The following is a 13,078-nucleotide window of genomic DNA, read 5'->3' as shown; positions in this document are numbered from 1 at the left end:
CCCGCCAGGCACGCCTCCCCGCACGCCCACCTGTCTAGCTCCCTGGACGGCATTACAGCTTAGAGTGGCCGCAGCTCCCTCCCGCACACACGCCCATCCGCACGCACGAGCGGACAGCTGCAGCCAGGTACACATAAGACATCCCCCGAACATAAGACCTAGTGTCTTATTTTGTGGAAAAAAAAAATAAGACACTGTCTTATTTTCGGGGAAACACGGTAGCTATCCTGACATTTTAGAATTGTTTATGACTAGTTTTGCCACATCAGACAGGATTGTAATAGAGTTAAAAATATGATGGCTTTCTTCAAAGAGGCAAGGATACTTTATTTCTGATTAGAGCATTTAGATTCTTCCCAATTATTTTAAAATGTCATTGTATCCTCCTTTCATGTCTCCTTGGCTTTTTTCCTTAAGATTCATTTTATTTGTTTATCCTTTTTATGGAAAAATCAAAGTCCTAGAGTTGCTCTGGGAGTGTTATAACTCTCTGTCCATGGCTGGACTGGCTTTCCCTGATTTCCAGTTGTACTACTTGTATCTGTATGATTGGTTAGTTCCTGATGAGGTCAATGCCTGTACAGCTACTGATGCTGTGACAGTAGCTTCCCTTGAATCCTTACATAACAATATGTTAAAGGAGAATTATGAGGTGAGTGATTTTCACTCAGCCTCATAATCTGAGCTGACCTGTGACAATGAAACTGTCACATGTCGGCTCAGTAGATCGGGAAGTGAGCCAACACATACCAGCGCTCGCTCACTTCTCGATCTATCCCTGCAGAGAGCCGTGACTGTCACTCACGGTTTCCTGCAGGGACCCCCCTCCCCTGTCCGATCCTCCAGCGTTGACTGGCAGAACGGACGGGGGAGGGGGCGGGTATAGCTGGCTCTGCCTCTAAATAGGTAGAGCCAACTGTCACTCACGCAGCTGGGTGGATCCAGACAGAATTGTCGGGATCCGTTCCAGCTGCGGCGTCTCAGTATACCGCGAGCTGTAGCTCGCGGTATACTGATCTTTGGGTGACGGGAGGACGCTAGTTTGTGTCCTCCCGTTACCCTTAGGAGAACTATGGGGAAAAGCCCTAAACCCATAGTTCTCCTTTAAGGGGGGCAAATCGTTCTCATCTAGGTACCCTTCTGATATCTAATACTGTGGGATAATTTAGGTATGTACATAAGCTGTTAAATCATGAGGACTGGCCTCATTCTCCGTTATGGGGTAACCCTTCTTATCAGGAGCTATTTAAACTTCTCTTAGTTGTGTTTGGGTCTCCCATGGGTATTAACTCCTTGCAACATTTATTTAAAGAGGACAAGCTAATCACCTTTTCCCAACTCCATCCAGCTAATGGTTTTATATTTTAATGACACTGCTGCGTTAAGAGGATTTCCAGAGTCTAAGTACTGTTTATGATGCTGTACCTGGAATATTTCAGTTGGGATTTCTGATGGCCTAACTTGTTTAGTTTTGTTTCAATCTGTTCTTGAAGTAGTCAACTCTAACTCACAGAAGATTTCAATCTGAACGTTTTTTTTTTTGCTAACTTGCATTTTTTGGAGAAATGAGAGTGACACTGCGTTCTCCCTACTTATGTTGGGGTACATCAGACCTCATTCCCATCGTAATATATTTATAACTTCAACTTTAGCTTTTATCTGCAACGGTACAGCTAGTAAGTTATAATATTAAAGTATTAGTCAACAAGGAAAGTTGGAGGTGCAGCAACATAGATGGGTAAAAAATGCACATTTCCCCTTGTTTTGTCTCTTTAAAAACACTCTTTACAGAAAATGATGTGTTGTTCTGCCAAAAATCTATTGTTCTCTAAGCTTTCTGTTTGTACTGAGAACACAGTGCCTGCCCAGTTTTGCTTTGTTGGACTACAGAACACTTCCTCTTCTCCTCTTTAAAACTCTTTAAAATTTTATTTCTTTATTTTGCCAGTACCTAAAACTGTATTTTTTCATTAGTGCATCCATTTATGAAAGAAGGCTAACAAGCAAATAGGTTTTCATGAACTGCTCTGTTTTGATTTGGATGCACATAATTGCTTTACATCATTCATTTAGACTTTTTATTTTTCATAGGTAAAATTATGCAATCCCTTTTAGTGTTTGAAATTGAGGACAACAGTTAAATCCTAAGGTTCTCAATATGCCTAGATATTTGAACACTTTATTGTGTGAATGTCAGAATTCTATCACCTTTATGTAATAAAAAAAAATCTTTAGCCTAACTAAAGTCCAGTGTGTTCTTTTTAAGCCCATTACATTCACTGTGTTATCTGCAGTTGTGTTACTCCGTTTTTAAATAAATAATGTGATGGGTCTCTGATGTGTGTACTCTTCTTCTCTGTAAAGCTCATGGGAACTGAATGCAAGAACAAGGAGGCAGTACAGAATATAGAATGTATCTTTAATTTACTTGGTAATTAAATGTCATTGACTTGTTTCTGACCTTTCACAGTAGGATCAGCTACAGTGAGCATCTGCTTTTAAATTCCTCTTTATTAAATAGCTTCATGAACTTAAAGGTATGGTCTATCCAATTAAATTGTAGAAGAATCAAGTAAAATATTAAGCTTCATATTTACTAAAGGTCATTTTGAATGTTATGTGTAGTGATATTTAATGGTATTTTAAGGAATTTGTTTTTCATATTACATGAAGATAAGGTTCCTTCAAAGCTGGATGGGTGGTTTGTATACCTCGACCCCTTCCACTGAAGCTATGTAGCTTTGATGAATTTCAGTTCCTATGTGGGAATGCATGTGGCTTGATGTAACTGCAGTGGGTACAATTGTCCTATGGCTTAATGGCACAGTGTTTTAGTAAGTAAATAATAATGGTTAATGTACCCTTGTTGTAAAATTTAAGTTTAGAGATTGTAAACAAGTTCTGTATAACCACCTGTGCATGTGCGCCTGGCTCGGAGGCAAGTCAACGCAATATGTTTTTGTGTTGCTTTGACTGACTTCCATGAGGCTAGCTTCTGAGGTGCTTAAATGCTTGTGCACACAGGACAAGCAAGTTAGGTGTTTTTATAGTCATGGAACCATACAAGGATCTCTAAATTCTTTTTTTTTACATAAAGCTGGCAAAAGCAGTTAAATCTTAAATTTTCCTGAAAGCAGAGAGCAGAGTAAGGACCTTATTGTGCTGCTTTGCCTTTTTTTTTGTCCAGTGATAGTTTGGGGTTAGTCTAGGCTGTGTTTCTCATTTGCAGTGTATTATTCCCTGAGACTTATTGACAAGTCTCAGGGAATGCAGGACCTGGTTGCCCTATCTGGCGGGGGTCCTTGGAACATAGGACTTAGACGAGCAGAGTTACTAATCTATTGGAAGGTAAAACAGTGACCATGTATGTATTTCAATTGTATATTTTACTGTTTGCCCATTTAAAAAACTTTTGGCTGTCTACAAATGTATCTAATTTCGTATATTTTTGAATATTTGTTTCAGGTGAGATTTACTAGCCTTGGAATTGGGTCCGCTTTGACATCAATTAAAGATGGTTGTGTTACTTTGTCGGACAGCTGTCAAAACATTTCTGGTGGCTTATGGGGAACAGTGCTAAGTATCTTTCTTGAGCAGCATGAATGCAGCATGGTGCGCAGAGAGGTGAGTTGTATTGCTTTAGTAGTAGGTTTATATTATAAAGATATTCAAATCTGATTTGAAAGGATCAGTCCATGAAATAATGATTTTGTAAATTTTGAAATGTCAAACGACCCAACCTGTTGATGAGATCCCAGTGCTTGAATATCTGGGTCTGCATACCAGGTGTGACCATTACAAGAGAGTTCCACTATTCTCTACAAGAGAGCTCCACTTTCTTTTTTTTTTTTTAAGGTAGTTTGTATTATGAAAAATTTAGCAGGAGGAACTAATACACAAAGGGTGGTAGAAACACAAACAAAATCTAGGTTAATAGGAGGGTAGGAATTATGGCAGTCCACAACTATATCTAAATTGACCTGTTCTTTAGACTGACACTTTTAATTTCTTCAATGTAAAAAAACAATTTTTGAAATGACAATATTTAATGAAAACTTGTACTGGGAGAAATGGGGAGAATGCCATTGGTGACTTCCTCTGGCAAACACGAGTTGCCTGGCTGCTTCATTTCTCTGACCTCTGTGAGTCACTGATCTGCAACAAGCATACAGCTAGTAAAGTCAGATAAAAGTCAAGATTTCTGACCTGAATACCTGTTTTGGGTCCGTAATTCAGATTGAGAAAAGTATCTAGAAAGGAATCCAGTATTTTCAAAAGGAGAGTTCATCAATGGCAGGCTGTGTGTGTCTGTGTGTGTATCCATAACATAAACTAAATATATATTAGAATACATAAGGCTAACAATATCTCTTAATCTATGGTAACATTTACTCATTAAAATATATATTTTATTATCACTATATACCAAATAATAAAACATGTTATCCTAGAACTAATGGTACCAGTGCAAATGAAAACATGCTGCAGATTGTGTCTTTATTGAAAGAAATGATATGGGGGCTTTTATTTACTGGATAATAATGAGATAAAGCTGCAGCAATTTTGAAGCAGTAGATTGTGTACGGCCATTTATGTAACTGACATGTAAATAACACTGTCACTGAATAGGACTCTTTGGATAGGCAGTTTGATCGTTCTACTGCATACAGGCCCCAATCACTGCATGTTTGGGCCCAAATCAGCCATAAGTCTTAATTAAAATCTGGAGGGACGGTGGCTGCAGTTTTTCAGTGTGTACTACTGCCAATGGCTAAGTGCACTAATTGGGCCCCAAAGGACATTTAGAATTGGAAAATGCATGCCGTTAAAATAGACAGATCAGTATAACTGTACAGGTTTGTTACCGGATTAAAACCTTTCCATTTTTGCACTTTACTGTTAATCACTGAACTTGTAGCTGTCCTACATTCTTTAAGATACAAATCTATCTGTCTGCCTGCCTGTCTGTCCATCATGAATACAATATCTTCCTATGCTCTGGTGTATCTCTCTCTCTCTCTCTATCTATCTATCTATCTATCTATCTATCTACATACATACATACATACATACAGGTGAAACTCGAATAATTAGAATATCGTGCAAAAGTTCATTTATTTCACTAATGCAACTTAAAATGTATTTGAAGCCCATGTCCAGGATCCGTCTGTGTGTGGTGGCTCTTGATGCACTGACTCCAGCCTCAGTCCACTCCTTGTGAAAGTCCCCAACACTTTTGAATGGCATTTTCCTGACAATCCTCTCCAGGCTGCGGTCATCCCTGCTGCTTGTGCACCTTTTTCTTCCACACTTTTCCCTTCCACATAACTTTCTATTAATGTGCTTTGATACAGCACTTTGGGAAAATCCTACTTCTTTTGCAATTACCTTTTGAGGCTTTCCCTCCTTATGGAGGGTGTGAATGATGGTTTTCTGCACAACTGTCAGGTCAGCAGTCTTTCCCATGATTGTGATTCCTACGGAACCAGACTGAGAGACCATTTAAAGGCTCAGGAACCCTTTGCAGGTGTTATGGCTTAATTAGCTGATTAGAGTGGGACACTTTGAGCCCAGAATATTGCACATTTTCACAATATTCTAATTTTCTGAGATTGTGAATTTGGTGTTTTCATGAGCTATAAGCCATAATCATCACAATTATGACAAATCACGGCTTGAACTATCTTGCTTTGCATGTAATGAGTCTATATCATATATTTGTTTCACCTTTTAAGTTGCATTAGTGAAATAAATGAACTTTTGCACGATATTCTAATTATTCGAGTTTCACCTGTGTATATATATGTGTGTGTGTGTATATATCTATATGATAGATAGATGGATAGATATCCCGATACCACTTTTTCAAGACCAAGTACATCCCCTCATTTACTTGCTGATGCCAATTACTGATACTTTTTCTTAAAGGGACAGGTGACTTTAAAAACAACATAGACTAATGATTTTAGGCCAGATTATGAAGAACTTTAATTTAAAAGACTGTTTTAGAACAATAAAGCACTTTCACAAAGTTGTAAAACCAGAACAAATGGTAAATGTGGCCCTGGGTAGGCAACTTCCGCACTACAGCTCTAGTGAAGCTCCAAATCCGATCATGCATCTGCTTCTGGTATCATTTAAACTATTTGTGTTAGCAGGGAAGAATTGTAACTCTCTTACTGCAGTGTACTGGAAGTGTGTACTATGGGTCATTTACCCTAGTACACACTTCCAGTACACTGTAGTAAGAGAGTTACAATTCTGCCGTGCTAAAATGCATAGGTTAAATGATCCATTGTACATATACAGTACTCCCACTACACTGGAGCAATAGATTTATAATTCTTCCCTGCTAACATGAATAGGTAAAATGATCCATAGTACATAATATGTGGTTGTACTATGGATCATTTAACCTATTCATATTAGCAGGGGGGAATTGTAAATGTATTGCTGCAGTGTACTGGAAGTGTGTACTGTATATGCACTACATATACAGTACACACTTCCAGTACACTGCAGCAATACATTTACAATTGTCCCATGCTTCAATTCTGTCCCACTTCCCCCAGTTAAACCGGCTCTTGGCCTCACCTGCAGCTGTCAGTGTGCTGACAACATGCACCAAGCACAGGCCCCATCCCTTCTGACACCCGCGTCTCTGGCGGGCTATTGGGAGGCGCTCCAGTAAGGTCCTCACTTAGCTGCCCGGCAGACTGACCAGAGGACCCCAACAAGCGCGGTACCTCAGGGCAGCATGAAGCTACCTGAGAAAAAAAATTATAGCGCAGGTACTTGTGAAAATGCCCTGTATCGGTACCGTTACTAGTATCGGAATATATCTCATATATATATATACTGTATATATATTGTGTAGATAGATTTATTTTTACATTCCATAAGGAGCCTCTGTTCCATTTGGCCGTAGTGTACCACAAGCTGTATGGGGTTTACGTCTCTTGTCAGCTAAGCATTACTTAATTTGGGGCAGCCATGTGACAGTGTCATTGCATTCTGTCACTACAGACATTGTCCTTTGCCATTTGGGTACTGCACTTTAAGCTTTAGGATTGATTATTGGCCTTCGATTGTGAATGTACATGTTGAGAATGTTTCAGAATGATCAGATTCAAATTGCCTGTGGGCTGCGATAGTAATTTTTTATAGGTAATTTTGTATAGGTAATTTTTTCAACGCATTTTCCTAAAGTGGAAGTGCCAACTGAACACGTATATTCATTGAGAAGCCGTCATCGCATAGTAATTCCATGTAACTAGTACCCAAGTCGCATATAAAAGAGGCATACAAATAGGCAGCTATGTGTTGACAGCTTTTGTAGCTTTCTCAAGCAACTGCTTTTCATGTACTCCAAACAGCTAACTTCGCAGTTAAAATATATAGAGAACAATCTTGCCTGTCAAATGATTTGCAGTTCTGTTCATCTAGTGTTCTAATTCCTACTAGACAGGACTGGGTTGACAGCTTCACTTTTCTGCACTGCTTGTATCTGACCCTTCCCTGGGATGCCAATTAGTCATTGAAGAAGTTTCACCACACTAATGATGTAATTACTATGTATTCCATTCTAACTTTTCTTGTCCTACTCCTCATTTTACGGTGTTACATTGAAAGCGTCGTATAGTACCGTCGAATCTGATTAGCTTTCGTTGTTGCCTCTTTCCGCTGTGTAGGGAATTACAGGATTGTGTTGCTAATACTAGCTGTAGTAAACAAAATTAAAAATTATAATGATAATTTTATTAAATGCATAATTTAAAGCAAACTTGTTGATATCTCAGAGTATAAAAACTGAGCACAACAGTCTGTCAGTGTATACAGTAAGTAGTGCAATGCTTGAGGCCTGAGCAACCTTTCAGCTGGCCAAGGCTCTATCGTGTTTGGGGTATCTATAAGTGTTCAAATAGAGACTGTGAGAATGTTACTATTTGCATAGGTCCTATGACAGGTTTGTGGGCAGTGCCGGAAGATTTCTTCATTATGAAAAAACTAACATTTGACACCTAATATATGCAGCTCTTAGTTTACCAAGATACTTTGCTGTGTGATTACAAACTATCTCCAAATATTTTCTAAGGGAGGCCATGAACATCAGCGAGTGTCATTGAGATGATTTCCATTGCTTTGCACTCCATTTTTGATCATCTGGTCTCTGAAACTAGGAGGCGCTTGTAACTGAAAGCAGATCTAAAATTGCATAGTGTTTGACTAACATAAATCAGTACTTTTCAGGCAAATTTAACCATTTTCAACTAACTTTCGATTTCAAGAATGACCTACCACCAACATATTTTATCATTACTGTAATAAGAACTAAAGTGTTGGTGGTGGGTGATCTTAGTTCATTTTTTTTTTCCCCCTGTGCAGTAGATGCGCTAGAAACGTTTAGCCCTCATTCACACTATAAAAGGCCTGCACGTACACCTCCGTGCTGCGTGCACGGCCATATCGAGCAGCTCCCGGGAAGGACAGGTGCTGTGTGTGATTAGTACGCAGCCCCCTTGGTTCTCTATGGGAGTACGCGGCTCGGACACAGACAGGATCCATTCTGTCAGCATACGAGTACGGACACCCGCACAGACGTGCAGGGTGGGTGAGCGTAGGGCAGCGCATGGTCGCCTACTCCCATAGAGAACCAAGGGGGCTGCGTACTAATCACACACAGCACCTGTCCTTCCCGGGAGCTGCCCGATACGACCGTGCATGCAGCACGGAGCTAACGTGCTGGCCTTTTCTGGTGTGAATGAGGGCTTAATGTGTGTGGTCACTTATAAAGTAAAACTCCAGGGAAAAACTTTATTAACTCTTAACAGTGGGGCTAAACTGCTCGTTTGTGTCTAGGAGCTAAAACAAAATAAAAAAGTTATACTCACCCAATCATTTCAGCCAGTTTGTTCTTAGACCAGTCCCTAGAGCCTCTCTCTCCCTCCTCTACAGCCGTCTAAGAATCATTGTGTCATCTATACAAGTGTTTAAGTAGATGTGAGGATGCTGAGAAACATTCGACCAGTGCAGCGGAGGAGAAGACACGCTTTAGTGACTGGAGAAGCAAGGAGTCGGCTCAGCAGTTGGGTGAGTATAACTTCTCTTTTTTTTAGCACTCGGATGCAATTGAGCACTTAAAGGAGAACTATGGGGTTAAGGCTTTTCCCGATAGTTCTCCTTAGGGTAACGGGAGGACACAAACTAGCGTCCTCCCGTCACCCTAGGCTCAGTATACCGCGAGCTGTACCTCACGGTATACTAAGACGCCGCAGTATACCGCGAGCTGCTGCTTGCGGTATACTGAGGCGCCGCAGCTGAAGCGGATCCCGACAATTGTGCCGGGATCCGCCAAGCTGCGTGACTGATAGCTGGCTCTGCCTATCTAGAGGCAGAGCCAGCTGTACCCTCCCCTGTCCATTCCGCCAGTCAGCGCTGGCGGATCAGAGCGGGGAGGGGGGAATCCAGCCCCTCTCCTGTCACGGCAGAGAGCCGTGACAGGATCGAGAGGTGAGCGAACGCCGGTATGTGTTCGCTCACCTCCCGATCTACTGAGCCGACCTGTGACAGTCTCATTGTCACAGGTCGGCTAGAACTATGAGGTGAGTGAAAACCACTCACCTCATGCAGTGCAGTGGTAGCCCCACTGCGTAGGTTAATACTGTTTTTTTCCCAGGAGTTCTTCTTTAAGATGTCCATAAACCTTGCAATCTGATTGAATAATCTTCCTTAGCTCTACCAACAATTATGTAGTATGAAAGCCTACTTAACTAGATACAAACATTAAGTGGATTGGTAAGGTAGGGCTTCTGCCACATATTTTTGAATAGAGCTTGCACATCTGAATTGCAAGGTGTATGGCCAGTGTTGAAGTTCTAGAAAATGAAATCTTTGCTCTTATCCTCTATTAATTGGTAAGATGGTATTGAAATGTATTTATATGACTCAAACTTTCATTTTAATGAAATGTTCACATGTCATACTGTTAACTTCTTTATCTGCAGAATAGTTTTTAATGGCGTTCGTCATTGTTTCTAATTAGAGAGTATAATATTACGGGGGAGTGCCCTCTTACCCATCTAGTCTGATTTTTTTTTCCCTTTGAATAAAATGTAGTCTATTTACAAACTGTCATACACTGGTTTAACAGAGGTTGAGTATATGCTTGTCTCAGAGTAGCAGTACATTGGCGTGCTTGGTTGCAACTGATGACAGATTCAGCTAGATGGCAATGTTGAAATCTTGTTGTTTTTTTCTAGGCTGCCTTCATTCTTCAAAACATGCTTGTTATCCCAATGTCAAAAAATGCAGAAGATGCTTGTGAGTCTACTCTTCAGGTTTGTAAATCTTTGATTTTTTTTATGTACATATATATTTGCATTTTTCAAAAAATCACAAAATACTTTTCAAACATAAGCCTGTTACCTGTCGGCATGCAGAATAGAATCTACCAATGCAGCACTGTCTGAAGCACATGCGTCAGATTTATCAAAACAAGGATATTATAAAGATAGGGTTGTTGCCCATAGCAACAATTGTATTGAGTTAGTTTTACATTTCTGACCTAAACTAGAAACAGGCGGATTCAGCTGCACTACTTTATTCTGACACCTTTTTATATAGTAAAAACTGTATTTCTGTATGAAAATGAGTATAAAAATAGCACAAATCTTAAAAGGATTCTGTTACTTGGTCTGCAATATGTAAAAACTGTCTCCCTGCAAAAGAAGAATATAAATGTAAAAACATTATATAAATCACTGGATCGGTCTCATCTTGAGTATGTGCTTCAGATTTGGTCGCTAACCCTCAGCAAAGACATCCTCGAATTCGATAGAGTTTAGAGAAGGGCTGCAAAATTAACAAAGGGGATGTTTGGCCTGGGTTACGAAGATTGCCTCCAGGAATTAAACTGGTTCTCCTTAAAAAAGAGGCGACCTAATTGCAATTTTCAAAATCATTCATGGAGACCACAATATTCGGAATAAGATGTTTAGAGCGAAAACTATATTGATGACACGAGGACACAACAAGAGGTTAGAAGAGAGGCGGTTTAACCCCTTAGTGACTGAGGCCTTTTTTTGTTGTTTTTTTTGTACCCATGTTATAATCCACATTTTAGGCCTGAAAATTATTTCAAACCCCCAAACATTATATATTTTCTGAAAGCCTAGGCCCTGTAGAATAGCGCGATCGTTGTTTTCATACGTAGGCGCACCCATCACGCGAATACGTGACAACTCGTGGGGGCGGGCGACTTGAAAAAATGTTTTTTATTATTTTTACATTTATTTAATTTAATATTAATTTTAAAAACTCTTTTTTTGTTTTGTTTTGTTATTATTTACTTTAATTGCTATCACATAGGGGGGCTTACAAGCGCCCCATGTGATAGCAGATGGTGATGACAGGTACTCTTTAAGGTGATGCTGGAGGTCTGAAATAAGCTATTAAAGTGCAGATCACACATCAATACCTTATTGCTGAGCTTCAGTCGCCCAGCACTGACAGCTATGGGACCGGAAGTGATGTAATCTGCATCGCTCCCAGTCACATAGTACGGGGAGGGGATCGGTGATCGGAGGTTCGTCCAACTCCTCCCCCCGACACCAGAGAAGCCGGTCCCCGTTTACCGGCCCAGAGAAGCGATCGGGCGACAGCTGAGTCGCCTGATCGCTTCTATTGTAAAGCCGACAGTCATTCTCCTATGACCTCTTTACTTTAAAGCTAAACTGCAGACAAAGAGCTTATTACACAGATGTAATACATATGTAAGAGCTGTTTTGCTACATTTTTATTTCTGTCTAGTCGGTCTTGAGGTTTGTACAGCTCTGACACATAGCACAGCCCTTTCTGAAGGGCAGGGTGCATGATTTTTCTCGGCTGCAGAAAAGTGACACTTACAGGTCTCCTTCTCTCATCCAACCTGTGACTGGGTAGTGAAAGGAGAATCAGCAGGCTGATAAGCTCATGTCTCTGTCAAATATTCCTTGTCAGCAAATGAGCCCAACAGCACAACTGACTGACGCCTTGTGCTGCTTCTCCATCTTTTAATCTGAGCTGTGCTGTACAGGGCATTGCACTTTTAATGTGTTAATGAATGTAGACTGAATTATTGTGCTTGTTTGATATCTTTCTGGAGTTCAGCTTTAGTTCTGCAAAGGAAATGGAAAGTCCCTTTTTGGGGGGCTCCTACCAAGTGCTAGGGGTGGCCTTCTCAAATCTTCAGTTGGCTAGCTGTTTTGGCTTAACGGATTACTCGTTTAGAGGTTCTCTGAGGCTGCTTAATGAACTAAAGCATATTGGCTTTTTCTCACATAAAAACAATATGAGAAGTACTTTGACATGCCCTCTAAAACATCGTTTTAAAGTTCTCTTCTTCATCAAACACAACTTTCAGGGTTGTTGGGCGACTTAGTAGCCTTAACGACAAAGGCCAAGATCCATCACTGTTGACTCAAGAAATGAAAATGTATGTAAACTTCTGTATCGGAAAGTCATTTAGGTCACTTGATACCAACAAATGGCTACATTGTAAATGATGTTTCCTTCCATTCAGAAATGCCATATGGTTATCTGTGCAATTTGTATTTCTTAGTAGCTAAAAGCCATCACATAAATTGTTTGCTATTTTCCCACGTGCAGACAAGAGTCTTCGATGTTAATAAAGAGTTGTCCTGTCATAGTTGTTTCTCTCCAAGCTTCAATTACACACATCCAGCGATGCAGTGTTTGTCTTTTAGCAGTCAGGCACGAAAACTGCTTATGTTGATATTTCTCTTAATAGCTATGCAAAGTTTGAGCTTTTTCACTTTCTTGATTTACATTTCCTTGCAACAGAGATCGCTTAGTCTGCATTTGTACACCCACCCTAAGTAGTGGAACGTGTGTTATCTAATTCTTAATTATATTGCTAATGTTATTTTTGGCAGGACCCAATAAAGCATACAGTATAAGAAGGGCATAGAAATTTGAAGCATCCCTACCATTGTAAAGATAACAAAATACTGATAACCAGTGTAAGCTTTCACTGAATACTGATCAGGGCCGGCCTTAGGTCTTTAGGCGCCCTGTGCGA

At 40.2% G+C, this 13,078-nt stretch overlaps 1 protein-coding gene across 1 annotated transcript in view; it reads left to right on the top strand.

Moving 5' to 3' along the window:
- Window positions 1-10,337, top strand: part of LOC108792405 (rotatin-like) — a gene marked incomplete at its 3' end in the record, with an annotated part of 117,168 nt that extends 106,831 nt beyond the window's left edge. The window contains exons 32-33 of the mRNA XM_018563179.1: window positions 3,466-3,624; window positions 10,260-10,337. Coding sequence (XP_018418681.1) covers window positions 3,466-3,624; window positions 10,260-10,337 — 237 coding nt within the window. The remainder of the gene's footprint in view (window positions 1-3,465; window positions 3,625-10,259) is intronic.
- Window positions 10,338-13,078: the final 2,741 nt, after the last annotated feature.

This window comes from Nanorana parkeri, unplaced genomic scaffold (assembly GCF_000935625.1).
Source record: "Nanorana parkeri isolate BGI_ZX_2015 unplaced genomic scaffold, ASM93562v1 scaffold638, whole genome shotgun sequence".
NCBI classification, from domain to species: domain Eukaryota; kingdom Metazoa; phylum Chordata; class Amphibia; order Anura; family Dicroglossidae; genus Nanorana; species Nanorana parkeri.
Note: the sequence above shows the minus strand (reverse complement) of the source record. Positions and strands in the feature narration are given on the sequence as shown.